The sequence below is a fragment of the Bos taurus genome, chromosome 18 (assembly GCF_002263795.3).
Source record: "Bos taurus isolate L1 Dominette 01449 registration number 42190680 breed Hereford chromosome 18, ARS-UCD2.0, whole genome shotgun sequence".
In the NCBI taxonomy this organism is placed as follows: Eukaryota; Metazoa; Chordata; class Mammalia; order Artiodactyla; family Bovidae; genus Bos; species Bos taurus.
Window position 1 is genome coordinate 51,682,928 of NC_037345.1, and position 27,518 is coordinate 51,710,445.

Below are 27,518 nucleotides of genomic sequence, written 5' to 3' on the forward strand. Positions count from 1 at the left end.
GTCCTTCACTATCTCCTGGAGTTTGCTCAGACTCATGTCTATTGACTCGGTGATGACATCCAATCATTTCATCCTCTGTCGCTCCCTCCTTCTCCCACCCTCAATCTTTCCCAGCATAGGGGTCTTTTCCAAGGGGACACCTTGGGTGAGACCTAAAGGGTAAAAAGTTCTGTCTGTCCTGTTTACCACCGCCCCATCCTCAGCATCTCTCTCATCAATTTTTCAACCATCAGACATTCCCTCAATACCTAGTTTGCATACGGGTGCTTTGTTGTGTGTCAAGGACTCAGTAGTGATGGAAACAGTCCAACCCCTGCCTCCTGGAGCTCCCCCCTGCCCAGCACAAGAAACACACTCATCAGCAAGGATGAGCCAGAGCAGTCAAGGCTCCAGTGGGGAAGGTGTAGGCAGAATGATCAGGGCTGGGACTGGAAGCCCTGAGGAAACATCTGACTCAGTCAGAAGAATCAGAGAAGGCTTCCTGGAGAAGGAACCATCTGAGTTATGACCTACATGATGAGGAGCAGGGTGGAGAGGGGAAAGGTGACTTGGGAAAGGTGACTTAGCAAAGGGAACATTGGGTATATTATTCACCAAGACTGAGAGATGAAAGGATAACTTTTTTTTTTCCCTTTCATGGAATGAAATGTGCCCTATGGTTCTGGGAATACAGCTATGACCAGGGCAGCCCTGGCTCTGCCTTCTTGGAGCTCCCAGTCTGTCGGGACAAAGATCCATCACCAATGATGACCCAGGATGTTCAGGAATGGACGGTGCGTGCGTGACTGCTAAGTTGCTTCAGTCGTGTCCAACTCTTTGTGACCCAATGGACTGTAGCCCAGGGGAGCTCAAAGGAGAGGGTGTATTTGATCCAAGTGGGGGAGTCAGGAAGGGTTGCCTGTAGAAGGCGACAATCCAATTAAGACCCTAAGAACAAGGAGCTAGCTGGTTAAGGGAAGGGCAGAGCGAATAACATGTGCCAAGGCTTGGAAGGCAGGAGCCTAGGGGTTCCTAGAAATTGCCAATTGCCTAGAAATTGCCCAGTCAGGTCGAAAAGGGTGGAAGCAGGCGAACCCACAAAGTGAAAAAACAAAATTGCCACACGCCTCTCTATACCCACCCCCTGCTCCCATCCAAGACCATGGGGTTGAAGAAGACCTCCATTCCTTAAGGAGAGGGATGGTTGCTTGTCTTGGGTACCCGTAACTCAGATGCCTTGCCTAGGGTTCGAGGGGTCACATACGTCTGTGCTGGGAACCTCAGCAAACTGTTTTCTTCCATGTTTAATTCGGTATCACATGAGCAACAATAAATAGTTCCTTCCAGTCCCTGCAATCTTCCTCCAGCCCGGGTCAGAGCCCGAGGGGCTGGCTTCCCATCCGGAGAAGGCACCTGCAGCCCGGAAAAGTCGCGGCTCAGACCAGCTGAGCCAACAAACCCACAAAACTCCCTGGAGAGTTAAAGGGGCGCGCCCAGGCTTCCCGGCAGTGGGCGTGGCTTCAGGCAGTGCGCGGGGGCGGAGCTTCACTGAGATGTCCCCTCAGAGGGTGTGATCAATTAGGGGGCGTGGTTCTCATCAGCCGCTGTAACGATGACGTCCATCCAAATGCGCACGGCCTCTGGGCTGGGAGCCACCATGTAGAAAAGGCGTTCGTAGGTTTTGACACAGAACGTTAGGCGAGGGTTCGGGCTCTGGAATAAGTAGCGGAGTGGAGGTGGTTAAGAGAACAGGTATGACTCCACCCTAGTTCAAATTCCAGCCTTGCTATTTACAGGCTGTGTAGGGTTGGGCAAGTAATTTAAACTCCCTGAATGTATGCGGATCTGTCCTCCTAAATGATGTTACCTCCTTCGATGGGTTATGGGGGTTAAATGAATTAACGCAGGAAGGCGCTGAGAATTATGGGAGCAAGAGAAATTTAAAGGAAGGACCCATGTCCCAATCCCCCAGCTCTGCTGCTGCTGCTGCTAAGTCGCTTCCGTCGTGTCCTACTCTGTGCGACCCCGTAGACGGCAGCCCACCAGGCTCCCCCGTCCCTGGGATTTTCCAGGCAAGAACACTGGAGTGGGTTGCCATTTCCTTCTCCCTTGAGTGAAAGTGAAAAGTAAAAGTGAAGTCGCTCAGTCCTATCCGACTCTTAGCGACCCCATGGATTGCAGCCTACCAGGCTCCTCCATCCATGGGATTTTCCAGGCAAGAGTACTGGAGTGGGGTGCCATTGCCTTCTCTACCTTCTCCTATATTAGAAATTGTTGCTGTTGTTCAGTCGCTAAGTCGTGTCCGACTCTTTTGTGATCCCAAGGACTGTAGCCTGCCAGGCTCGGCTCCTCTGTCCAGGGATTTCCCAGGCAAGAATATTGGAGTGGGTTGCCATTTCCTCCTCCAGTGGGTCTTCCCGACCCAGGAATCTGAACTTGTGTCTCCTGCATCTCCTGCACTGCAGGCGGATCCTTTACCACTGAGCCCCCTTATGCTTAGTTGCTAAGTCATGTCCAACTGTTTGCGAGCCATTGACTGTAGCCTGCCAGGCTCCCTGTCCTTGGGGATTCTCCAGGCAAGAATACTTTAGTGGGTGGCCATGCCCTCCTCCAGGGGATCTTCCCAACCCAGGGATCAAATCCAGGTCTCCTGCATTGCAGGCGGATTCTTTACCATCGGAAGCCCTACTGAGTCCCCTAGGAAGTCCATATGTTAGAAATACAAGCATTCAAATTTCCCCTCTTCCAAATCTAGGTCTCCCTGGTTTGTAACTGGGAAAACTTTAGTCTACAACCTATATATTGAGTACCTACTTGCCAACCCCAAATTAAGTAAAGCCTTTACGACCATTTTCTGTCTTTAACCTCAACTGTGGAGACATGGGTTTAAGAGTGCCCATTCTGCAGGTGAAAACACTGAGGCTGGAGAATGGAAGTCACTTTTCTGATGTCCCACAGTTGGGATTCCAACCTAAGCTCTAAAGACACAGTTACTCTCCAGAGCTTTCTAAACATTGTATCAGTTTCTGGCACTGCACTTTAATAAATGTTCCAATTCCAGAATTCTCTGGGGAAAAATAAATCTGATATGACACCAGGGGACCCATTCCCATTTGGCAATTGTGAGAAAATGCTAAGAAATGATCCTCTCCTTTCAATGCTCCCAGGTGGCCTCAGTCCCCACCTTGCCCAATTCAGTCATTCATTCTTGACTTGGCATCTGAGTTTCCCAAATTTCTGCTCTCAAACTTTTGTTCCAAGAAAAATAACTGTGGCTGAGAGCCAGAGACTGAGCTCTTAATTTTTGGTCCCTGCAGTGAAATGACCTGTCTGGATTTCCTGTGCTGGATGGAGTACCCTGACAATAGGGGCTGTGGGTGGCCCTTCCCCGGGGGATAAGCTAAGATTTGACTGGCAGGGCTCCAACCATGAGGGCAGGGCAGCACCAAACAGGGGCTTCACCTTGAAGGCACAGCGTAAGTGGTCGTAGTAGACTTCCTCGATGGCCTGGAAGTAGATGACGCCTTTGAGCTTGGTCTCTTCCTTGTCTGATGGAGGGGGGTGAGGGAGAAACAGAGCCAGTGAGAGATGGGTTGGGGTTGGCGGGGAGGGTACCAAGGGGGAGAGGAGTCTCTGAGCCCAAGTCCGGAGACTGGGGTTGGGGTGAGGAGCATGGTGATAGAATCTGAAGGTCCCTAAAGCGCTGTGGTTAGGAGGTGAGTGAATGTCGATGGAAGACTGGTGTGGTGAATGGATAAGGCTGGGAGGTGGGGTCTGGGGAGCTGGAATCCTAGGTCCCCAAGTCCCTTGGCCCCTGAGAAGGGCAGAGACTTAAGGAGAGGTTCAGAATCATCGATTACCCTAGAGAGGAAGGAGGAGAAGCTTGGAACCCTAAATCTGGGGGCTGGGCACTGATAATGCTCCTCCTGGGTATGGGGAAACTGGGGTCTGGAGAGCTAGAATGGTACACAGTGATACCCAAGGAGGGCTGGGTCGCTAAAGGAGGAAGCGACTGGGGGGCTCCAGGCACATACATGGACCTAAGAGAGGAGAGACTGGGGGTGGGGCTGCTAGGTCTCTGGGGTGAAGGTCTGGAGTGGTCTCTTTCACAGGCTTGGGGGCCCAGGCACCTCAGGCAGCAGGGCTGGGCTTACCTGCGTAGTAGGCCAGGCGGCGGGCCTGGCGGTCAAAGCAGAACCATCGCTTCCTCCAGGTCTTGATACGGCCACCCATCTTCACCAGGGGTCCGCGGCAGCAGCCCCCGGACACCCGTAAGTGCGGGCAGTTTTCCGGATTGTGGCCCCAGCGCTCCAGGTGCTGCCGGAGATCCAAGACCCGAGGGCCAGCAGGGCTGGATGGCGGCGCGGGCGGGGCCTGGGGAGGGAAGAGAAGGGGGGTGTGACGTCATAGGGTCAAGAGCTGGGAGGGAAGTCTATAGCCTGGACCCTCGAGGGGAGCCCGTCGGAGTAGCTCAAGAGTAAGGACCAGCACATCCTTTAACTTTGGCAATGACGATTAAGACGGTATCTCTGACAGCTACTCCGATTGACTGCACACTGCCCAGGGCTTTACCAGCATCCATTCCTCAATCCCCCTCAATGGCCACTCTTGGGTCAAGGCTACTGTAAGTCCCATTTTTCAGATGAGCACACTGAGGTACAGAGAGAAATAATCCACCTGAGGTCACATAGAGCTTCTAAGTGACAGAGCAGGGCTATGAACCCAGGTCTTCCTGACCTTAGCGGTCACCCTGAAATACTGGAGATGTGTTAGAAAAGTGATAAACCCCAGTAAGCCCTCATCTGCTGTATCTGTAAAACAGGAACCAGATGGTGAGTGGTTATAAGGAGAGCGTTGATTCCATTATTATTATTGTTGTAGATAGCATTCTTGCTGTGATGAAATTGCTGATCATTACCTGTGATAAAACACACACACACACACACACACACCCACTTTATAATCTCTTTGCCCCCCTTCTCCTCAGGATGTAGGTACGTCATTGTCCCCATTTTACAGATGTGGAAACCAAGATTCGGAGAAGTTAAGTCACAGGCCCAAGTCACACAGCCAGAGCTGATGAGCCAGGACTCCCCAGGCAGAGTGGTCATCTCAGGTGGCCATAAAGTGGAGCAGAATGAAGGCAATCAAAGTGTCTACTGTTACGAGGTCTAGCCTGATCAAACCTATTCTTCCTGAATGCTTCCTGCAAAGAATGGTATATGATCCCCAAGGTCATACTGAGGCCTCAGACTACAGCATGCAAGCAGACCCCTAAGGGATTTTGTTAAAATACAGACTGGGATTCAGTTCAGGGATGCTGACGCTGCTGGTCCATGGACCACACTATGAGGATTGAGGGTTGAAAACACTGAAGTAAGGCTAAAGCAAGAAAGGATGAGAAATAGAGGTGAGACGAATTGCATGGAGACAAGGAAGAGTGAGGAGAAGGGGGGAGGCGGGAGCTGGGGAACACACAGGAGGGGAAGGGGTGGTTAAAAGGGCACCCACTGGGTCATCCTGCCAACTCCACACAGTAACACTAAGTGATCACCATGTACTGAAGTTCTGCTCTGTGGCCAGCACTGTGCCAAGTGATTACCTCGATGCTTCTCCAAAACAACCCATTATTGTCCCCATTTCACAGAGGAGGAAACTGAGTCTCTTAAAGAGGAAGTGACTCACCAAGGTCGCCCAGGTAGGACATGGGTGTAGCCGGGCCCCAGTCAAGGAAGGAGAGCAGGGATGGGCTTGGGACTGGCAACTCCCCCACTGCCCACCTGTTTCACCTCCAGGGAACGCTTGCCCCTCTCCAAGTCTTGGTTTTCCTCATCCCAGCACCCTCCTCATGGGGCTGTTTCATGGATGAGCTTGCTGTTGTCACCTGGTGAGTCCACCCCCAGGCGCAAACCCCAGGGACACGCTTGCTCACGGACGCGAGAAGGCAGCTCGGGGCGTGAGGGGGTGGGGATGGGGGACAATGCAGCCAGCAGGGGACTGGTTAATAAATGATGGTGCTACCCAGCAGCAGTGTTTCATTTTTAATGAGGCAGAGCTTATGCCTGACAACCCGGAAGGCTCCAGCAGCCTTCCTGCTTTATTTTACTCCCGGCTCTCATCAGCACCTGACATGCTACTTACTGTACTTATTGATGCTGCTTTGTGTCGCTCTCCCCTGCTAAATGCCAGCTTCCAAAAGGCAGGGATTGTCACTCTGCTGTCATCCAGGGTCTACCACACAGTGGAGCCCAGTCACTCGGTCACGCCCAACTCTTTGCGACCCCGTGGACTGTAGCCCGCCGGGCTCCTCTGTCTGTGGGATTCTCCAGGCAAGAGTGCTGCAGTGGGTTGCCATGCCCTCCTCCAGGGCATCTTCCCCACCCAGTGACGGAACCCGAATCTCCTGCATCTTCTGCATTGACAGGCGGATTCGTTATCACTGAGCCACTTGGGAAGGCCACCATCAAGAGGCACTCCATAAATACTGGGTTGAAATGAATAAGGAAAGGCCTCATGTTTGAGAGAAACAGAAATGGTTTGGGAACCATGTACTTGTTTGTGAGGAACATAAATTCACCAAATGCAGTTTGACCAGTGAATGTGGAAAAGTATAAACACAGATTTAAAGCCTCCTCCATGACAGAAAATACTTGCGCCTCCCAGTTGGGAGAACTTCACTTTCCCAAATTCTAAAGTGTTTGCTGTAGGGGCTTCCCTGGTGGTCCAGTGGCTGGCACTCTGCAGTCCCTCTGTAGGGCGCATGGGTTCCATACCTGGTTGGGGAACTAAAATCCCACATGCCACACAGGGAGGCCACAAAAATAAATAAATAAGGTGTATGCTGTAACAAAAAAGTATTCATATTCTTAGTATAGGTAGAAATAAAAGCTTAATGAGGAGCTGTCAGCTAAACTCAAAGTGTGAGAAATTCTACAAGATAAATGACTTTTCCACCCAATAAATGGCATTTTTAAAAAAAAAGCAGGGAGGGAGGACTTAATCTCAGAGATTTAAGACATTTTTACTAAAGGCACTGTGTGTGCTTTGTTTGGATCCAGATTTGAATAACCAACTATCAAAATCTATTTTGGAGACAATTTGGAGACAATTAGGGATTTTGTTAAAATGCAGACTGGGATTCAGTCATTCCAGGGTGGGGGTCTGGAGGGGAATGAAGCTCAGGGATCCAATGCTGCTGGTCCATGGACCACACTATGAGTATTGAGGGCTGAAAACATTGAAGTAAGGCCAAAGCAAGAAAGGATGAGAAATAGAGGTGAGCCGAACTGCATGGAGACAAGGGAGAGTGAGGAGGGGTGGGGGGAGGAGCTGGGGAATGCACAGGAGGGGAAGGGGTGGTTAAGAGGGCACCCACTGGGTCATCCTGCCAACTCCACACAGTAACACTAAGTGATCACCATGTACTGAAGGTCTGCTCTGTGGCCAGCACTGGGCCCAGTGATCATGATCACCTTACTGCCTCTCCAAAACAACCCATTATTGTCCCCATTTCACAGAGGAGGAAACTGAGGCTTCTAGAGAGGAAGTGCTCACCAAATGTTAATATGGACCAGTATTAGAATGTTACAGAATTAGTCATAATTTCATAAGCTATGACAGTGGAACTTACGTTAAATATATATATATAGTAGGTACATACTGATATATGGAAGGAATGATAAAATATCTGGAATTGGCTTTAAAATATTCCTCTGCAGAATGGGAAGTAAGTGTGAGGTCCAGTACAAGAAAGTTAGTAATTAAATAAGATTCAATATTGATAATCACTGGAGCGACATGGAGGACTTCCCTGGTGGCTCAGTGGTAAAGAATCTGCTTGCCAATGCAAGAGTCGCAGGTTCAATCCCTGGGTCGGGAAGATCCCCTGGAGATGGAAATGGCAACCCACTCCAGTATTCTTGCCTGGAGAATCCCATGGCCAGAGGAGCCTGGCGGGCTACAGTCCATGGGGTCACGAAAGAGCCGGACACGACTGACCAACTAAACAATGGTCATGAGCTGCGTGGTGGGCACATGGGAGGTTATTAATCTAGTCAAACTTTGAACAATATGTTTGAATATTTCTTAAGTAAAAAGGGTTTTTTTGGTTGTTGTTTTTTAAGAATCAAATAAAACAAAATTTTAAATACTATTTAAAAGCCCCAGCTTGTGGTTACCCTTATACTGCAGTAACTGGCTGACAATGGCACCCACTTACAGAAGAGGAAACCGAGGCACAGAGAACTGAGCGTGTCACATACCATGGATTCAGATGACCCTGATGGGAACAGAAACTAGGTCTTCAGAGTTCCCCTTCTCTTGCCAAGCCCAGGATACTTTTTGGAGGTCAGGAGAGGGTGAGATGTCAAAGGGCAGAGGCCAGGGGAAGTGGGGGCAGGGGCGAGACTCACCATGATGGCAGGTACAGGGGGGCCTGAAGGAACCTTCCTTGCTTCTTCTTGTCCCTTCCTGTGGGTGCAGAAAGAAAGTGTCAAGGAGACTGCAAACCAATAAGAAGTAGGGGAAATGTACTGCGTTCCTGGGTCCGAGGGAGGAGGGGCTGGGGGCCTGGACTCCTGGGTCCGAGGAGGAGGGGGCTGGATCTCACCCTGGCCTGCAGCAGCCGCTCCCTCTCCGCCACGGCCTGCTGCAGGAGCTGCTCCATTCGGGCAATGTCTGGGTAGAGGGCCCTGCAGTTGGGAGCAGGGAAGAGACGGGGCCGGTGAGAGGAGCCCAGTCTCTTCCCCCCGTCTCCTCACCTTCTCCCTGATGTCTCACCTATTCCTGGGGCCGCAGTTCAGAAGCTGATAGAGAGGGTGTCTCCCGGAGTCTCCAGCTTCAGGCGGGAGGGCCGAGGCCTCCAGGGATCCTGGGGGAGAGAAGGGCCAGGGCAATGGGCTGGGATGCTTCCTGGTCTAAGCCTCTCCCTCTCTCCCCCAACGGGGCATCCAGGTTTCTCCATCCTGTGTGCAGGGAGGGTGGTGATGGGAGAAGAGGGTACGTGGGGTGATGTTGGTACTCACCACTACAATGGAGCGACAGAGGCCGGGGGCATCCTCTCTGACTGGCTCTCTCTCCCCTCTTCCGGGACAGGCTTCCAGTCCTCTGGAGGCCAATGGAGCCCTGAAAACACACACAGCCCAGGCACACAGGAAAAGATGCTCAGTCTCCACCATTAGATTGGAGAACCGCCAAGGAAAACCACCAGCTTGAGACTTCCCGGGTAGTCCAAGGGTGAAGACTTCGAGCTCCCCATGCAAGGGCCCGGGTTCCATCCCTGGTCAGGGAACTAGATCCCACATGCCACAACTAAGAGTTTGCAGATGGCAACTAAAGATCCTGCATGCCCCAGTGAAGATCGAAGATCCCCGAGCAAGCCGGCGCAGCCAAATAAATAAATATGTTTTTTTCAAAAAAAGAAACCACCATCTCATTGGCACGGGTCAGAAAGCCACTGTAAACGCAATGCTGAGTGAATGCAGTAGTCACAAAGGACCATACAGTGTACTGATCAGAATGGGCAAATCCAGAGACAGTGGTTGCCAGGGGCTGCGAGGAGAGGGGAATTGAGGGGGGATGGCTCAAGGGTACAGGGTTTCTTTGTGCATGCGTGCTAAGTCACTTCAGTCGTGTCTGACTCCTTGCAACCTCATGGACTGCTGCCCGCCAGGCTCCTCTGTCCATGGGGATTCTCCAGGCGAGAACACTGGAGTGGGTGGTCATTCCCTCCTGAATATTCTCTAAAATTGCTGATGGTAATGTTTGCACAACTCTATGACTACACTGAAAACCACTGAAAAACACTTTTAATGGGTGAATTGTAGGGTAGGTGAATTATAGATCTACATAAAACTGGTTGTTGTTGTTGTTTTTAAGCCCACTGTATCGGGGGAGATGTGGTAAACCAGACGTTCTTCTACAAGGCTGCTGCTGCTAAGTTGCTTCAGTCGTGTCCGACTCTGTGCGACTCCATGGACTGCAGCCCACCAGGCTCCACCGTCCATGGGATTTTCCAGGCAAGAGTACTGGAGTGGAGTGCCATTGCCTTCTCCGCCCACAAGGCTGAGGGCTGTTTTATTGGAAAAAAATTTATGGAGGTCTGTTTGGCTCTTTTTAAAAAATAAAAATGGGAAAAAAGAAAAATAAAATGAATTTTTAAAAAGAAAGGAAATAAAATCAAAATGACAAATGTATAAAACTTTTGAGCCCCAACTCCATTTCTAGGACTGTATCTTGTGGGTACACTCAGACATGTGCAAAATGACCTGAGTTCAAGGTTAATTCCCACAGATGCCTGGAGACCACCTAGTTAGTTAGTTAGTGTTAGTCACTCAGTAGTGTCCAACTCTTTGCAACCCCATGGACTGGAGCCCACCAGGCTCCTCTGTCCATGGGATTTCCCAGGCAAGAATCCTGGAGTGGGTAGCCATTCCCTTCTCCAGGGGATCTTCCCAACCCAGAGGTCAAACCTGAGTCTCTTGCATCTCCTGCATTGCAGGCAGATTCCTTACCTAAGTAAGGAAGAGACCACCTAGGAGACCACCTAAGTGCCCATAAAAAGGAGACAGGCTCAATAAACCTGAGATCATCCACATGGAGGAAAATCCCAAAGCAGATAAAAGGCAAAGGATGCTGTTTATATCAGCTAGAAAACAATGTTTACGGTATAAGCAAGTACAGAGAGTGCGAAGAGGATACCACCTACCCATAAAGAGAGGGGGAGAGTGTATACATGCCTGACTGTTTCAGTACAGAGTGTTGGGACTTCCCTGGTGGTCCAGTGGCTAAGACTCTGACCTCCCAATGGAGGGGGCACGGGTTCAATCCCTGGTCAGGGAACCTGATCCCGAATGTGGCAACTAAGACCAGCATAGCCAAATAAGTAAATACCGATGTACAATGAAAGTCGTTCAGTCGTGTTCGACTCTTTGCAACCCCACTGACTATACAGTCCATGGAATTCCCTAGGCCAGAATACTGGAGTGGGTAGCCTTTCCCTTCTCCAGGGGATCTTCTCAACCCAGGGATCGAACCCAGGTCTCCCGCATTGCAGGCAGATTCTTTACCAGTTGAGCTATCGGGGAAGCCCAAATAAGTAAATAAGTAAAATAAATACTTTTTAAAAAATACAGTACATCTCCGGGAAGACAGGAGACACTGGTAACCCTGGCTGCCCCTGGGAGGTGAGTTGAATGGACGGAAACAGTGGCAAGATAGATCTTTTCTCTGAATGTCCTCCCTTTGAACTCAGAACAAGAGGAATTTTTTTTTTTTAAACAATAAAATAAACATGACAACCAAGTGCAACCTGTGTTCCTGGACCAGAAAAAACAATTTTTTGTTGTTGTTTTTTGCTAACAAAAAACATCTGCGGGACAACTGACAAAAATATGAATAACAAGGGCTTCCCTGGTAGCTCAGTGGTAAAGAATCTGCCTGCTAAAAAAAAATAAAAAAAAATAAAAAAAATAAAAAAAAAAGAATCTGCCTGCTAATAATTCAGGAGACATGGGTTCCAGCCCTGGTCCAGGAAGACCCCACATGCCAGGGAGCAACTAAGCCTGTGTGCCACAGTCATTGAGGTCTAGAGCCCGGGAGCTGCAACCACCGAGCCCTCCTGCCACAGCTACTGAAGCCCATGAGCCCTAGAGTCCGTGCTCTGCTACAAGAGAAGCCACTGCAACGAGAAGACTGCAGGTCCAGAGCAACCCCCTCACCACGGCTAGAGAAAACCAAGAGCAGCAATGAAGACCCAGCACAGCCCAAATTAGATAATTAAAAAATATATATATATATGAATAACATTTGTGGACTTGAATAGTATTGTCTCAATGTTAGCTCCCTGAGTGTGATTGCTGTACTGTGGTTGTATCTGGGAATGGCCTTGACCTCAGATGATAAAAAGTAAAAGCATTTAGGGGTAAAGGGAATCATGCTTCAGAAAAGAAGAATAAACTGTGTGTGTGCGTGTGGGTGTGTGTGTACAGAGAAGGATAAAGCAAATGCCAAATGTGGTAAAATGTTAGTCACACAATCTGGGTGACAGGTAGACAGGAATACTTTCTGCTCCTCCTGCAATTTTCCTGTAAGTCTTAAATCTTTTCAAAATAAAATAATAAAAAACTACCCCCCAAATGAAAATAAACTTATTTGAGAGTTAACAAAGCAAACTAAAATAATTTCTTTAAAAAAACAGCAAAAACTCTGCTTGGATAACAAAAAATAATAAGAATAAATAAGTTGTATAATTTGAGCACCAACACATATCGTGCGTGCCAAGCTGCTTCAGTCAAATAAGACTCTTTTGCAATCTCATGGTCTGTGACCGCCAGCTCCTCTGCCCATGGGATTCTCCAGGCAAGAATACTAGAGTGAGTTGCCAGGCCCTCCTCCTGGCCCAGGGATCAAACCCAAGTCTCCTGCATCTCCAGCATTTCCAGGAGATTCTTTACCAAGGAGCAACCAGGGAAGCCCACCAATATGTATGCTCACTGCTAAAGATATTAACTCATCAAATATATGTAATTCACGAGTTAATACTAAAAGAAAAATCGAACTGGTCACCAAAAGAACCAACTCTTTATTTTGAAGGTAGGTGAATGAAGTGAAATCGTCAAACACTTTCTTTTCCTACAAAAACCATATCCATGGGTAACCAAATAATCAATAAAGGCAAGTCCCCCTTTAGAAAAAATTGTCAATCAATAAACGAAGAAGGAGGACTTCCCTAGCAAGCCAGTGGTTAAGACTCTGCACTTCCAATGCAGGGGGTACAGGTTCCATTTCTGGTCAGGGAACTAAGATCCCACATGCTGAGTGGGCAGCCAAAAAATAATAACTGCTTTTTTTGTTTTAAGATTTCTTTAACTAAATTAAAAAAAAAAAAAACAATAAAAATAAATGAAGTAATGACAGATGGGATTTTCCCACTCATGGCTTCCAGGGAATCAATCAGTGGATGCCACAAAAAAAGAGACACATGCTCCCAGGATGATTTGCCAAAATGCCAATCATGCAACTGCTCAGCCTCCCACATCCAACTTTACAGGAAATAAAGAGGCAGAGCAAGGTGGTGTTGACCCCCACAGATGCAATCAGCAGACCCTGCCTGCGAAACTACAGAGCAACTGCCTGGTTTCTTCACCAAACAGATTTCAAGAGGGACAACAGAAGAAATGGGAGTCTGTGGATGCTGCTGCTGCTGCTAAGTCTCATCAGTCGTGTCCTACTAGAGTGGTTTGCCATTTCCCTCTCCCGTGCACGAAAGTGAAAAGTGAAAGTGAAGTCGCTCAGTCGTGTCCGACTCTTCGCGACCCATGGACTGCAGCCTACCAGGCTCCTTCTTCCATGAGATTTCCCAGATAAGAGTACTGGAGTGGGTTGCCATTGCCTTCTCTGTGGATTCTAGGAGATTTAAAAGAGATGCGCTGTGCTTAGTCGCTCAGTCTTATTCGACTCTTTGAGACGCCATGGACTGTAGCCCGCCAGGCTCCTCTGTCCATGGGGATTCTCCAAGCAAGAATACCAGAGTGGGTTGCCATGCCCTCCTCCAGGGGATTTTCCCAACTCAGTGATCGGACCCAGGTCTCCCGCCTTGCAGGCGGATTCTTTACCGTCGGAGCCACCAGGGAAGCCCATAGCCACACACACACGAAGTTTAAACTATAGCGTTTAGCGATAGACACTGTGGATGGAACTTTCCACTGATGGAACTTTCAACGTTAGACGACTAGGATAAACGTCAGGCTAGTGGTTATTCTCCGGGAGACCGATAGGGGTCACCATTGAGCGGGGGTATGTCGTGACCTGACACCTGGGGCTGTCACCCGAGTCTTCCCAATAATAATCATTAAGCTGTGCGTGTGCTCGATGTGATTCTCTATGTCTGTATTATTTTAAAACGTTTTTTTAAAATAGTTACCATGGGACTACTGGGCTTCCCAGGTGGCTCAGTGGTTAAGAATCTGCCTGTCAATGCAGGAGACGTGGGTTTGATCCCTGAGTCCCGAAGACCTCCTGGAGTAGGAAATGGCAACCCACTCCAGTATTATTACCTGGAAAATTCTATGAACAGAGGAGCGTGGCGGGCTACAGTCCATGGGGTCGCAAAGAGCCGGGCACAGCTAAACACACACACACACACATACACACACACACACATACACACACACACACACACACACACACACACACACAAACACAAAACCATGGGACTCCCCTGGCGTCTAGTGGTTAAGACTCTACACTTCCACTACAGGGGGTGCAGGTTTAATCCCTGGATTGAGAATACGATTCTACATGCCACGCAGCTTCATTCAGAAGATAAAAAGTAAAATAAAATAAAAATAATAACCAGTATTTACCAAGTGCTCAGTCTTTACCTAAGAGTGTATGTGGCACACCACAGACCCATTTAAGCTTCTAGAAGCCCTGGGAGTCAGGAAAGGTTCAAACCACTTCAAAAAGATGAAAATGAGCCCCAAGTTCCTGTGGTTCTTTACTCTTCCCTTCCCTCAACTGATATTCCCAGCACTTCCCAGCTGAGAGATTGTTGGCACTGAGGAAACATGTAGGTAAGAGAAACTCAGTCTTTCCTGGTGGCTCAGACCATAAAGAATCTGCTTGCCAACGTGGGAGACCAGAGTTTCATCCCTGGGTTGGGGAGGTTCCCTGGAGAAGGGAATGGCAACCCACTCCAATATTCTTGCCTGGGAGAATTCCGTGGACAGAGGAGCCTGGCAGGTTACTAACACACCCCAGCAAGAGAGCGCCAAGTCTTGTCTGCATGGAGCTGACACTGCAGGGACTGAGTGACGTGTGTGTGTGTGTGTGTGTGTCCAGTCGTGTCAGACTCTTTGCAACTCCATGGACTGTAGTCTGCCAGGCTCCTCTGTCTGTGGAATTTTCCAGCCAAGAATACTGGAGTGGGTTGCCATTTCCTAGTCCAGGGGATCTTCCCAACCCAGGGGTTGAACCCGTCTCTCGCACCTCCTGCACTGGCAGGCAGGTTCTTTACCACTGCACCACCTGGGAACCCTCAAGGAACTGAATGAGTCATCACACAAGACGCAGATCATCTGACATCGCTGTGAGTGAAGAGTGTTACAAAAGAGAGTTATAAAAGGGTAATATAAAAAAGGATCACCTGCAACTAGAAGACGAGGAACAGCCTTCTGGACACTGACCCTGAGGCCCAAAGGATAAGAGTTGGCCAGGGTTGACTGAGGCGAAGGGTGTTCCAGGTCGCAGGATCGGCAAGTGCGAAGGCCCTGAGGCAGGAGCCAGCACGGTGTGCTGGGGGGTCAGTGCCCCTGCAGCTGAACAGAGTCAGTACAGGGAGGGGGATGCTGAGAGGTGGGCAGGGGTCAGACCACACAAGGACTTGTGGGCCACACCAAGGAGCCTGGGGGAACCATGGTAGGCTTTTGTGGGGAAGGGCTGAAGTAGGAGGGATGAAGATCACTCTGGCTGTTGTTTGGGAGCCAAAAACTAAGGTGGAGAAAGTCAGTGAGGAGGGTGGTAGAAGGTCGCGAAAGCCAGAAATGAGGGTGGCAGTGGGTGGAATAAGAATTATAATAATTATAACAATATCAATCAAGGACCACCCTGGTGGTCCAATGGTTAAGAATCCACCTTCCAATACGGGGGACATGGATTCAATGCCTGGTCGGAGAGCTAAGATCCCACATGCTGCAGGGCAACTAAGCCCTTAAGCCACAACTGGAGAGAAGCCCACGTACTGCAACTAACTAGCCCGACGCAGCCAAAAGTGAATTTTTTTTAAAAAAAAGCTGGTCTTCCCTCATTAAAAAATATAATAATATCAATCATTATATAACCAGAGCAACAGGTGCCCACGTTTACTAAGCACCTGCTATGTGCCAGGCATCACACCAAGTACTTTAATGCATTAGCCAATGAATGCTGTTATTATTCCCATTTCACAGCTAAGTAAACTGAGGCACAGAGCCGTATCTCAGGTCAACCAGCTAGGAAGTGGCACAACAGGTACTGGAATCCGAGCAGAGTCAGTACTCTTAGGCATCACATGATCCTGGAAAGAAGGGGTGGGATTTGAGAAGGATTTAATAGGACTTGGAGGGAGAGACGGGCAGGGGCAAGGGGAAGTGATTTGTTAATCCCTGCATTTATCTGCTTGTCTACTGTTTCTCTGGCTTCGTAAACAAACACTCCCTATGTTCTTTGTGGGGCTTCCCCCTGTGGCTCAGGGGTTAAAGAATCCACCTGCAATGCAGGAGACTCAGGAGATGCAGGTTCGATCCCCTGGAGGAGGCCATAGCAACCCACTCCGGTATTTCTGCCTGGAGAATCCCATGGACTGAGGAGCCTGGCAGGCTACAGTCCATAGGGTTGAACAAAGTCAGACACAACTGAAGCAAACTTAGCAAGCACGCACATACAAGCTCTTTGTCATCCCTGAGGTCCCTCGTCACTGCCTATGAGCTCATGTTAACCAGGTGCCCACTTGGGTTCTCAAGTTTCCTTGAGAAACCCTCGTCTCTGAAAGGCACAGGCTGAGGCATCAGGCAGCTTTGGTTCACACCGAGCTCTGCCGCTTAGTTGGGTATGTGACTATAGCAAGTCACGTCTCTTCTCAGGGCAACTCCCCCCCTGTAAAGTGATCGAGGTCCTGCCACCCTGCCGTAACTAATGCAAAGATTCATACGCTGACCTCATGCAAAACACACATAAGAGTGGGGCACTGCCACCAGTGTCCAAGGGCCAGACACGTGGTGACACCCGCATGCAAGGTGGGTGTGGGGTCCATGCCAGTGGGTACCGGGTCCACCTGGCCTTAGAGGCTCTGTGTCCACAGAAGCCACTAACTCAGGTGAGGACTCCATAGGAATGGCCCGGCTTTCCACCAAGTCTTTATAGATACGCAGTTTAATTATAAGGGTCATATTTACCCAAAGGCACGTTGCCTGGCAACAGAGCTGACAATCCACCTTTATCAGCCTTCCAGCTAGAAAGTTACAAAAGCTCTGCTAACCCTTTACCTGGACAATAATAGGACCCACTGTTACAGTTTCTTCTAACCAAAAAATGAATTTTATATTAGGTGCATTTGCAATTTCATACATATATAACATATATTATTGATTATATATTCAAGAAACATATAATTTTAATAAAAATATATTAAGTTGAAGCATGTCAAACTGTCAGTATTTGACCGTTTCTCACCTTCAAATGGGCTTCCCTGGTGACACAGACAGTAAAGAAGCCTGAAGTGTGGGAGACTGGGGTTTGATCCCTGGATCAGGAAGATCCCCTGGAGAGGGGAATGGTAACCCACTCCAGTATTCTTGCCTGGAGAATTCCATGGACAGAGGAGCCAGGAATTATATGTTTCATGAATATATAATTCAATAATATATATTATATATGTATGAAATTGTATATGCACCTAATATAAAATTTTATTTTTGGGTCAGAAGGAACTGGCTTTGCATCCATGGTGTTGCAAAGAGTTGGACACAACTGAGCGACTTTCACCCTCAAATAATAGCAATTCTGTGTGGTTCAAAGTGATGAGATGGCTTTGAGCAGACCCTGGCCTACATTAAGCTCTTAAATATTAATATTAATTATATTTTAGCAATAGTTAATATATTAATATTATATTGTTACTATTAAGATATGTTGCATATAATATATATAATCAACAGGTAAATATTATAATATACAATATAATTAATGTATTAATATTAACTTTTGAGCTTCCCTGGTGGCTCAGACAGTAAAGAATCTGCCTGCAATGCAGGAGGCCCAAGTTTGTTCAGTCCCTGGGTTGGGAAGATCCCCTGGAGAAGGAAATGGCAACCCACTCCAGTATTCTTGCCTGGGAAATCCCATGGACAGAGGAACCTGGCGGGCTACAGTCCATGGGTCACAAGGAGTTGGACACGACTGAGCAACTAACAACAGCAACAACAATATTATGTTATTATTGTGGGTACAAAGACAGACAGACATGGATCTTCATAACATCATTGTTAACTGCACAAAACTCCATCCGCCATCCTCAGAGAGGAGCTCCAGGTGCCCACACAGAATTGTGTGCGCACAGAAGCTCAGAGTGGTTCAGAGCGTGGCCTCTGAACGCAGAGTGCTGAGTTCAAATCCCAGCCTTGCTGTATACTAGCTGATTAAAAAACCTCAGCTGCCTCAGTTTCTTCCCTATAAAACGATAAGAAGAACCCAGCTTGTAGAGTTGTTGCAATGCCTAAATGAGTGAATCCACATAAACATTTAAAACAGTGCCTGGGGACTTCCCAGGTGGTCCAGTGGTTAAGAATCCACCTTCCGATGCAGGGGACAGGGGGATCTAAGATCCCGCAGCCTTGGGGCAACTAAGCCCACACCCAGCAACTACTGAGCCTGTGGGCCACAGGGAAGATCCAGCACAGCCAAAAGAAAAAAAAAGTTTTTTAATTCATAAAATAAAACAGTGCCTGGCACACTATAAAGACTCCAGAAAAAAAAAAAAAAGGCTTCACAAATTTTAGCAGTCTTTATGATTGTTACTGTTTATATCATTATTACAGAGCCATTGAAAAGGAAGAGGCACCTCTAAATGTATTGAAAGAAAAAATCTCCACCACAGTCTTGAGCTAGGGGAAAAAAAGCCAACCAGTAGCTAATACTGGAGAAGGCAATGGCACCCCACTCCAGTACTCTTGCCTGGAAAATCCCATGGGCAGAGGAGCCTGGTAGGCTGCAGTCCATGGGGTCGAGAAGTGTCGGACACGACTGAGCGACTTCACTTTCACTTTTCACTTTCATGCATTGGAGAAGGAAATGGCAACCCACTCCAGTGTTTTTGCCTGGAGAATCCCAGGGACGGCGGAGCCTGGTGGGCTGCCGTCTATGGGGTCGAGCAGAGTCGGACACGACTAAAAGCGACTTAGCAGCAGCAGCAACAGCAGTAGCTAATACACATGTTTTTGAAAAAACATTTACAGGATAGAACAAGCGCTCACCCTTTCTAAGGGCTGACCCCACATCCCTACAACAGCCCTACCTCCGGGCACAGCACTCTGCCACTGTCTACTCTATTTCATTTAAAGTTGCTAGCAATATATTCAATAAATGTTTTAACCCATTCATAAGTTGGAATCCCCATTTTCAGAAAATCTGGAAGAAAGAAACAAATAGCTACCAGGACCTCCCTGGTGGCCCACTGGCTAAGACTCCACGCTCCCAATGCAGGGGGCCCCGGGTTTGACCCGTGGTCAGGGAACTAGATCCCACATGCTGCAACTAAGACCAGGTATAGCCAAATAAATAAATACAAATACTAAAAAAGAAAAAGAAACAAATAGCTGCTCGGTTCTGAGGAGGAGGAGGGCCACGGCTCCTTGGGCTGGGGAGAGGAGGACTGATTATCAATATGCTCTGTTGGGTGGCTTTTAAAATTTACATCTGGGGGCCTCCCTGGTGATTTAGTGGTTAAGAACCCACCGGCCAATGCAGGAGACACAGGTTCGCTCCCTGGTCTGGGAAGATCCCACATGCCAAGGAGCAGCTAAGCCCACGTGCCACAACTACGGAAGCCCATGCACCCTAGAGACCTTGGTTCACAGCAAGAGAAGCCACCGCGATGAGAAGCCCAGGCACTACAGTGAACAGTAACCCCCGCTTGCCGCAGCCAGAGAAAAGCCCGAGCACCGCCACGAAGGCTCAGCACAGCCAAAAATTAAGAAACAAATAAAATCTTTTTAAAACTAACTAAATAAAATTAACATCTGGGCAGGCCCGGTTCCATTTCTCCAGGGGAGGAGAGGTAAGATGTTAGGCAGAAGACAGAAAAAGAATAATAAAGCTGGAGCTTGGTGAAAGTTAAAAATGCGGCTTGATCAGCCTCCCCTCTCCCTCCCTCTCTCCCCCATGCCCACAGCAGAGAAAGCCACGGTGACCAGCGAGACCCCCGGGTGATGAGGTATTTGGGGGTGGTGGGGGGGCACCTGGAGGGAGCTGTGAACAGAGAAGAGGCAGGAAGAGGTGGCGGCGGCCGTGTGGGCAGTGGGATCCTGGAGAACCAGCAACTGGCGGTCTGTCTTCTGGGTGAAGAGGAGCTGCAGGAGAAGGGGTGGGGTGGAGGGCCGCTGCCAGGATGCTCTGGCCCAGGCCTCCAGAGCCAGCCCATTTCTTGGATGGAAAAGGAAAGGCTCAAGGCCCCAAGAGAGTGGGAATGCAGTCTCAGGGAAGGAGGACTTTTGTGCAGACTGCTGGTTCTCTGAGGAGGAGGCTCTGGAGGTCTGCACTCCTGAGGCCCAGGGGGAAAAGGGATTAGGGGTTGAGAATGGTAGATCCCAAGGGAGAATGGAGGTGGGGGGCCTAGATTCCTGGGTCTGAGGGAGGAGGGGGCTGAAAGGCACACGAAATCTCCATACCTTGGTGAGAGCCTGGTTGGGCTCAGAGAAGTCCCCGCCAGGGGTTCCCTGAAGGCAGTTAAGCTCGAGCAGTCGGCTCCGTTCCTGGGGAGGGCAAGACATGAGCAGCTCCTACACCTCAGGGGACATATGGGGTGCAGGCGAGGCAACGGTATGTCCCAGCAGGAAGTGGGGATGTAGGACAGGTGTCGGCGGTGAACTGACCTGCGTCAGGGCCTGAAGGGCCTCCTCCTTCTTCCGGCTCAGCCCCCGGCTCTCAGCGGCCATCTGCTCCCCCAGTGACTTGAGCTGCTCCTCCAAGACCTGGATCCGGCGCTGTGGGGCACCCGCCAGGGCCCGGGTTACTCAGCTGACCCCGGGTCCCGGGCTGGTACGCCCAGAACCAGGCCCTCCTTGAGAGCCTGGGGTGTGCTCCACCCCATACAGAGACCCTGGCATCTGGATGCCTGGGAGGGCAGGGGGAACTCAGAGTTAACCTTCGCTAGTGCCCTTCTCCCCTTTGAGGGCCTAGAAGAGACCTGGGGTGAGCTGGAGGGATGGAGGTTCAAACATCCAGAGGCTGAGGAAGACAGAGACCCAGAGAAAGTCGACATTGCCAAGAACAGAGAGAGACAGGGACTTTACTGGTGGTAGAATGGCTAAGACGCTGGGTTCGCGCAATGCAGGGGGCCTGGGTTTGATCCCTGGTTAGGGAGCTAGATCCCACATGCCAGAGCTAAAAAGATCTTACATGCTGCCATGAAGATCGAAGATCCTGCATGCCCCCACTAAGACCCGGCACAGCCAACTAAATAATAAGTATTATTAAGAAAAAAGAACAGAGAGAAAGGGAAAGACAGAGATAAACCGGAAAAGATACAGAATAGAAGAGCCAAGACAGGGAGAACAGAAACAGAGCCTGTGAGGCAGGAATGGGAAAGGAGACCCACGTGGGAACTTTCTAATCCGAAACTCTGGGAACCTTTGTATTAAATACAGTCAAAAGTTTAAAGTCGCACAGTTGTGTCCAGCTCTTTGCGGTCCCATGGACTGTAGCCCATCCATGGAATTCTCCAGGCAAGAGTACTGGAGTGGGTTGCCATTTCCGTCTCCAAAATATAGTCAAACTTGTAGCTTTTTCCAGCAGGACTTTTCAGACCCTTGAAAGTGAAGCTCCCAGAAAGGACTGGTGGGAGCATGATTTGAGATAAGGGCTGAGACATGGGGAATGTAGTGGCGAAGACCTAGCAGGTTCAGATCCCAGTTCGATTCTTTGGGAACAAAGTGACCTTGGAAAAGATAACTTGAGCAGCTTGACCTTGAATTTCTTCATTTAGAAAATTCGGGAAAAGATATGAAGATCTGTCTCCCAGGACTGTTGTAAGGATTCGATGACTTAATAGTCATGAAATGTTTAGGATCGTGCCCAGCCCATGGTCAGTGCTCAATAAACATCATCGACCATCATGACTGTTTTAAAGAACGTGACACAGGGAGGCCACCAGGACAGAGAAGGGACGAGACAAGTGAGTGGAGGAGCCAGAGGGCAGCGGTGAGGGAGGCAGGGTGAGCCCAGACCAACTCACCCTGTGCTGCGCCACACTGGCCTGGAGCTCCTGGACCTTGGGGTCTGGCACGCTGGCCCCAGGGCTGTCCCGATCTTCTTCCTCCTGCCGGCTCTCGCGCTCCAGTTGCTGGAACTCCAGGTCCTCGTAGGCACGCTGGGCCACGTCCAGCTGTTCTCTCATCTGTGGAGGGAACACAAAAGGATTGGAGGCCTGGATCTCTAAGAACCAGGAGGGTGGAGGGCTGGAGCCACGACTCCTGGACAAGGAGGGAGGAGGGGCTGCAGATCTAGACTCCGGCGTCCTGAGGGTTAGGGGCTTGGGGCCTGAGCTTCTAGGTGGGTGGGAGAGGAGGGGACTGAGGGCCTGGATGGCTGGGTCCTGAGTGGCCTGGATACCGGGTCCCCTTACCTCCTGCATTCCCTGCAGAAGCCGCTCATGCTGGTCTTCAGGCTGCGAGTCAAGCTGCTCCTGGGCCTCCTGGAGTCTTTGGCGAAGACCCTCCACACGATCCCTCTCCTGGCTCAGCCGCCTCTGTTCCTGCATCAACAGCAATCAGGCTCTTAGCCTCAGCCTGAGCACAGGGAGGGAAACAGAGGCCAGCTGGGGCTAGGCCAGCCAGATCTCAAGCTCCTACTCGCCTGGGAATTCCCCCCCTTCCAAGTCTGGGGTGTTGGCTCTATGAGGCCAGGGACCCTGTCTCTCTGGTTCATGCTGTACAGGCCCACCCAGAGCAGACCAAGTAAACAGCTTTTTAAGAAATGAAGGAGGGGACAGATGAATGGATAAAGATGTGGTACATGTACACAGTGGAATATTACTCGGCCATGAAAAAGAAAGAAATAATGCCATTTGCAGCAACATGGATGGAATTAGAGATTAGCATACCAAGTGAAGTAAGTCAGAGGAGAAAGATAAATATCACAGAATAATAATCATATGTGCCATCTAAAATTTGACACAAATTAACTAATCTATGTAACAAACAAACTCACAGTCATAGAGAACAGACTTGTTAGCGCAGGGAACTGTATTCAATATTCTGTGATAAATTGTAATGGAAAAGAATATGAGGGGTCTTCCCCTCGGTCCAGTGGTTAAGACAGTGTACTTCCACTGCAGGGGCATGGGTTAGATCCTGGTCAGGGAACTAAGATCCCACATGCTGAGCTACATGGCAAAAAAATAAAGAAAGAAAGAATATATATATATATATATAAAACTGAATCACTTTGTTGTACAGCAGAAGTTAACACAACATTGTAAATCAACTATTCTTCAATAAATGTTTAAAAAAGAAACGAATGAGGGAATGAATGCTAAACATATCCAGACTTGGTGATTGATACTGGGGAACCCAGAAGGGGGTCAGACCTGGGCCCTGTACTCCAGTAGGGGACACAGCCAGTTATAGCCTGGGACAATCAGGGCAGTGAAATGCAGATTCTGTGGGAACCAGAATGGGGGGAACAATTTCTACCAGGGTAAGCCTAGGCTTCCTGGATGTGAAGATTTTAAGATGAGCCACAAAAACCAGGGAGCATTGAGACCTGGGGAGCTAGAGAGGGCTGGAAGGGCTTTCTGGACTGAGGGAACAGCATGGTGCAAATGAATGGAAGTTGAACAGTACAGGAGGGACTTTCCTGGCGGTCCACTGGCTAAGACTCTGAGCTCCCAATGTAGGGGACCTGGGTTCGATCCCTACTCAGGACACTAGATTCCACATGCCACAACGAAGAGTTTGCAGGCGTGCTGCAGGCTAAACTGCTTCAGTTGTGTCCAACTCTTTGCAGCCCCATGGACTGTAGCCCACCAGGGCTTGCCTGGGATTTCCCAGGCAAGAATACTGGAGTAGGTTGCCATTTCCTCCTCCAGGAGATCTCCCCGACCCAGGGATCAAACCAGTGTCTCCTGGGGCTCCTGCATTGCAGGCAGATTCTTTACCACTTGAGCCACCAAGGAAGCCTATGAGTTTGCATATCACAACTAAAAATTTCCACATGCCAAGTGCCCAACTCAGCAGAGCCGAATAAATAAATAAAAATAAATACTTAATAAAAGAGAAAAGAAAAGTAAAGGAAGTGTAAGGGCAGACTGCAGTCAAGAAGAAAGAAGGTGGGATGGAGGGAAGAGATGGGGAATACAGGTGAGAGATGACAGTGGAAAGGCAGACAAGATGGAGCTCAGGTGTGGTTTGGACCACCAGGCTGAGGAACCCTATCCGGAGTCAGTGGGGAGTCACCGCAAGATTGAAAGGCTGGGGTAGGATCTGGGTGTGGAACCATCCCTCTGGGAGATAGGTTTGAGGGGTTGAGATCAGCTCCTTCCTGAGTCCTCCGGGCAATAAGAATGAGACCTTAGACTTCCCTGGTGGTCCAGTGGTTAAGAATCCACCTGCCAACGCAGGGGACATGGGTTCAATCCGTGGTCTGGGAAGATCCCACATGCCGCAGGTCAACTACTGAAGCCTGAACTCTCGAGCCCAAGTGCCTCAAGAAGAGAAGCCACAGCAACAAGAAGCCCCAGCACTACAACCAGAGAGTAGCCCCCGCTCACCGCAATTAGAGAAAGCCTGCACGCAGCAACGAAGACCAAGTCCATCCAAAAATTAGTAAATAATAAAAATTAAAAAAAAAAGAATGTGACCTCGCCCGAGGTCTAGGCAGGGCAGATATAAAGGAGATAGACTAGCAAGAGAGATTCAGGGAGAACAAAGAACAGGACGTGGTAACTGACAGGCTTGGGGTGAGAGATAAGGTGGCGTGCAGAGTGAGGCTCAGGACTCTGGCCTGGTGACCAAAGGGACAGTGAGACAGGGACGGTGTGGAAAAGGGAGTTGCTGAGGTCAGCACTGGATATGGTGAATGAGAAGGGGCCAGACTCCTGGATCTAAGGCAGGAGGGGCTGGGGTCTGACAACCCAGATCCTAGGGGAAGAAGGAGCATCTAGGAACCAATGTCCTAGAAATCAGGACACATAGGTCTAGATTTTGAGAGAGAAATCAGAGCTGGGAGAAATACAGGCTCTTTGAGGTAACTGAAGACTTAGGATCCAACCCCAGGAAATTCCAATATGTAAGATAAAGGCAAAGAGAGAGACTGACAGAATTACAAAGTTATCATTTTCCAACCTGCAGCATGCTCGGGAAAAGCAATGACCACCAATGGATGTTAAAGCCTTTAGGTAAATAACTATTAGGAAGGGATCAGAGTGACCTCACTGAGGTCTGGAGAATCAGAGACAACATCCCCCTGGCCCAGTGCCCCCAAAGCTCCACAGCACATCTGAATCTGATCCATCTTATACATTTAATCAACCACCTGCTTCCAGGAAGCAAAACAAGTTAAAGGACACCCCCGGTGTGCAACTGGTCACATACTGACCACGGGACAGAGGATTTGGTTTCTTCAACAAAGAGTTCGGGGGAAAAAACAGTAGGCAGGGACCATTAGAGGAGAAACAACACACACAAGGCATTTCAACCCATTACAATATACTGGCCTGTGGGGAACCCGATTCAAACAGCCAGCCATTAGCCATTGTTTTTGAGACAGTCTGGGACCCATAGAAACTGACTGGAGATGAGACAGTAATTCTTCAGATGTGATAATGACATAGGGGTGATGTTTTCTTAAAAGAGTTCTTAAAGAACTAAAGTATCTACTGTCAACATGATGTCTGGTACTGGATTTCAAATCTAGGGACAGGGAAGCCAACTGGAGGACATGAAACAGGAATGGAGGATTCATCGCAGCTGAACTGGGGAGTACATCACATGGCAACCGTCTATTTTTTGTTGGTTTGACATTTTTCACAAAATGACATTTAGCGAGCAAAGAGAGATGGAACACGCCCCAGTGAGTCAGGCCCCAAAGTCATAGAGGAGGGAGGGAGGAGGGAAACAGAGAGAGGCATAGGTCCCTGCCACTGCCCACCCCCAGCCCCAGTATCATCATGGCTTGGGCAACGCGGGGTGTAACCCCGGCCCCAGGTCCCAGGAGCACCACAGGAAGTCTGTCCAACAAGGAAGAGAACCGACGGTGAAGATTCAGGAGGGCTAACACACCTGTTCCCGCTGCTCCTGGCCGCCCTTCTCTGAGTCCACCTGCTGCCCTAGCAGCTCACGAAGCTGCTCCTCCTCCCGCCGAGCGGCCACTCGCTCCCCAGCCAGCTCACCCCGCAGCAGGGCCACCTCCACCTCCATCTGCAGAGAGAAGGCAAGAGCTGGGACCCAGAGGCCTGGGTCTGAGAGTAAGAAAGGGGTGCTGGCGCGAGGATGCCTGCCTGGGTCTGAGAGAAGAACCTGGGAATCCGAACTCCTGGATTCGAAGAGAGTATGGAGCTGGAGGCCTGAGACTCGGCTCCCATGGTTGTAAAGGACTGGGAGCCTGGCCTGACGGGGTTCCCCACGAGTTGGGGCCAGACTTCCCAAGGGGTCTGCAGCCTCACCTCGATCCTCAGTTCCTTCCTCTGACGCTGTAGCTCCTTCACTCGCTGCTCCATCAAAGCCACGCGAGTCAGTGCCTCCAGCTGCTGCGCGCGAAGCCGCCGCGCCGCCCCTCGCACCCCTTCTCCAGACAGAGCGGGTGCGGGGGTCGTGGCCGGGGTCTGAACTGGAGACGGAGCCTCCGCCTGAGGTTGAAGAGGGCTAGTCAGTTGGGGAGGACTCGCCCCCTGCCGTCACTAAATAGGTCCCTGGGGCGGGGGATGAGGGTGGGAGTCTGCGTTAGCGACCCTTAACCACCAAGCTCTTTTATCCGAGGCGGGGAGGGTGCAGGTCCGATGACCGCTCGGCCCCAGGAGGTGGCTCAGGGACTCGCAGTTCGGGGAGGGGGCGCAACGCCGACTCAAGGATGTTGTTTCCCATTGTCTTGGCCTCACGTCTTCGAAGGTTCTGCATCTCTTTCTCTCTCCCCGGGTCTCTGAGTCTTCCCCCCTTTTTTCTGGGCTTCATTTTCCTGATTCAGTATGTCTTCTATCTCTGAATCGCTATGTTTCTTTCTCCCTCAGAGTATCTCCCTGTCTCAAGGTTTCTCTGTCTCTTTTTCTGTTTCTCTGAGCATCATTGTTTCTGGGTTTCTGTCTGTGTCTATCCTCAACTCTCTGAGTCTCTTGTCTCTGGTCTCGCAGTGTCCCTTGACTCCTTTGGATCTTTGTCTCCCAGTTTCCCCGTCTCTCGGTCTCTATCTGGTCTCCCTATACCTGGCTCAATGTGTCTCTGTCACCCGCTTGGGTCTGCTCCTCTGGGTCCCCGCCCCCCTCCCCCCCCCCCCAGTAACTCTCGCCCCCCGGGTCCCTCACCGCATCGTGGCTACTTTCGGTGCTGCTGCCTTCTCCCACTTCTTCCTCTTCCTTCGCCTGCTGCTCAGCTCCTTGGCCGCTCGGAAGCTCTGCCGGGGCCTCGGGCGCCTCCGGCTCGCGGGAGTCTTTGGGGTGCCCCTGGGGCTTGGAGGCCCCTTGAGATCGGACCTCTGTGTCGCACTCCGGGACCGCCGCCGGCGGGGCCCCCAGGTCCGGGCGGCTTCGCGTCCCCATGGCCGCTGAGAATTCCCGTCGGGTGGGCGGGGCCTGGGGT

General features: G+C 49.9%; 1 protein-coding gene across 1 annotated transcript; it reads right to left on the reverse strand.

Annotated features, from left to right (window-relative positions):
- Positions 1-1,268: 1,268 nt before the first annotated feature.
- PHLDB3 (pleckstrin homology like domain family B member 3) lies at positions 1,269-27,494 on the reverse strand. The gene is given in 16 exon segments (NM_001099056.3): positions 1,269-1,692; positions 3,442-3,527; positions 4,134-4,353; positions 8,391-8,418; positions 8,420-8,448; positions 8,588-8,669; positions 8,758-8,848; positions 9,003-9,102; positions 19,971-20,081; positions 20,400-20,483; positions 20,604-20,714; positions 21,965-22,126; positions 22,355-22,483; positions 26,010-26,147; positions 26,393-26,575; positions 27,245-27,494. Coding segments are annotated over 16 exon segments (1,923 nt in total). The 5' UTR covers positions 27,479-27,494; the 3' UTR covers positions 1,269-1,557.
- Between the last annotated feature and the right edge of the window lie 24 nt (positions 27,495-27,518).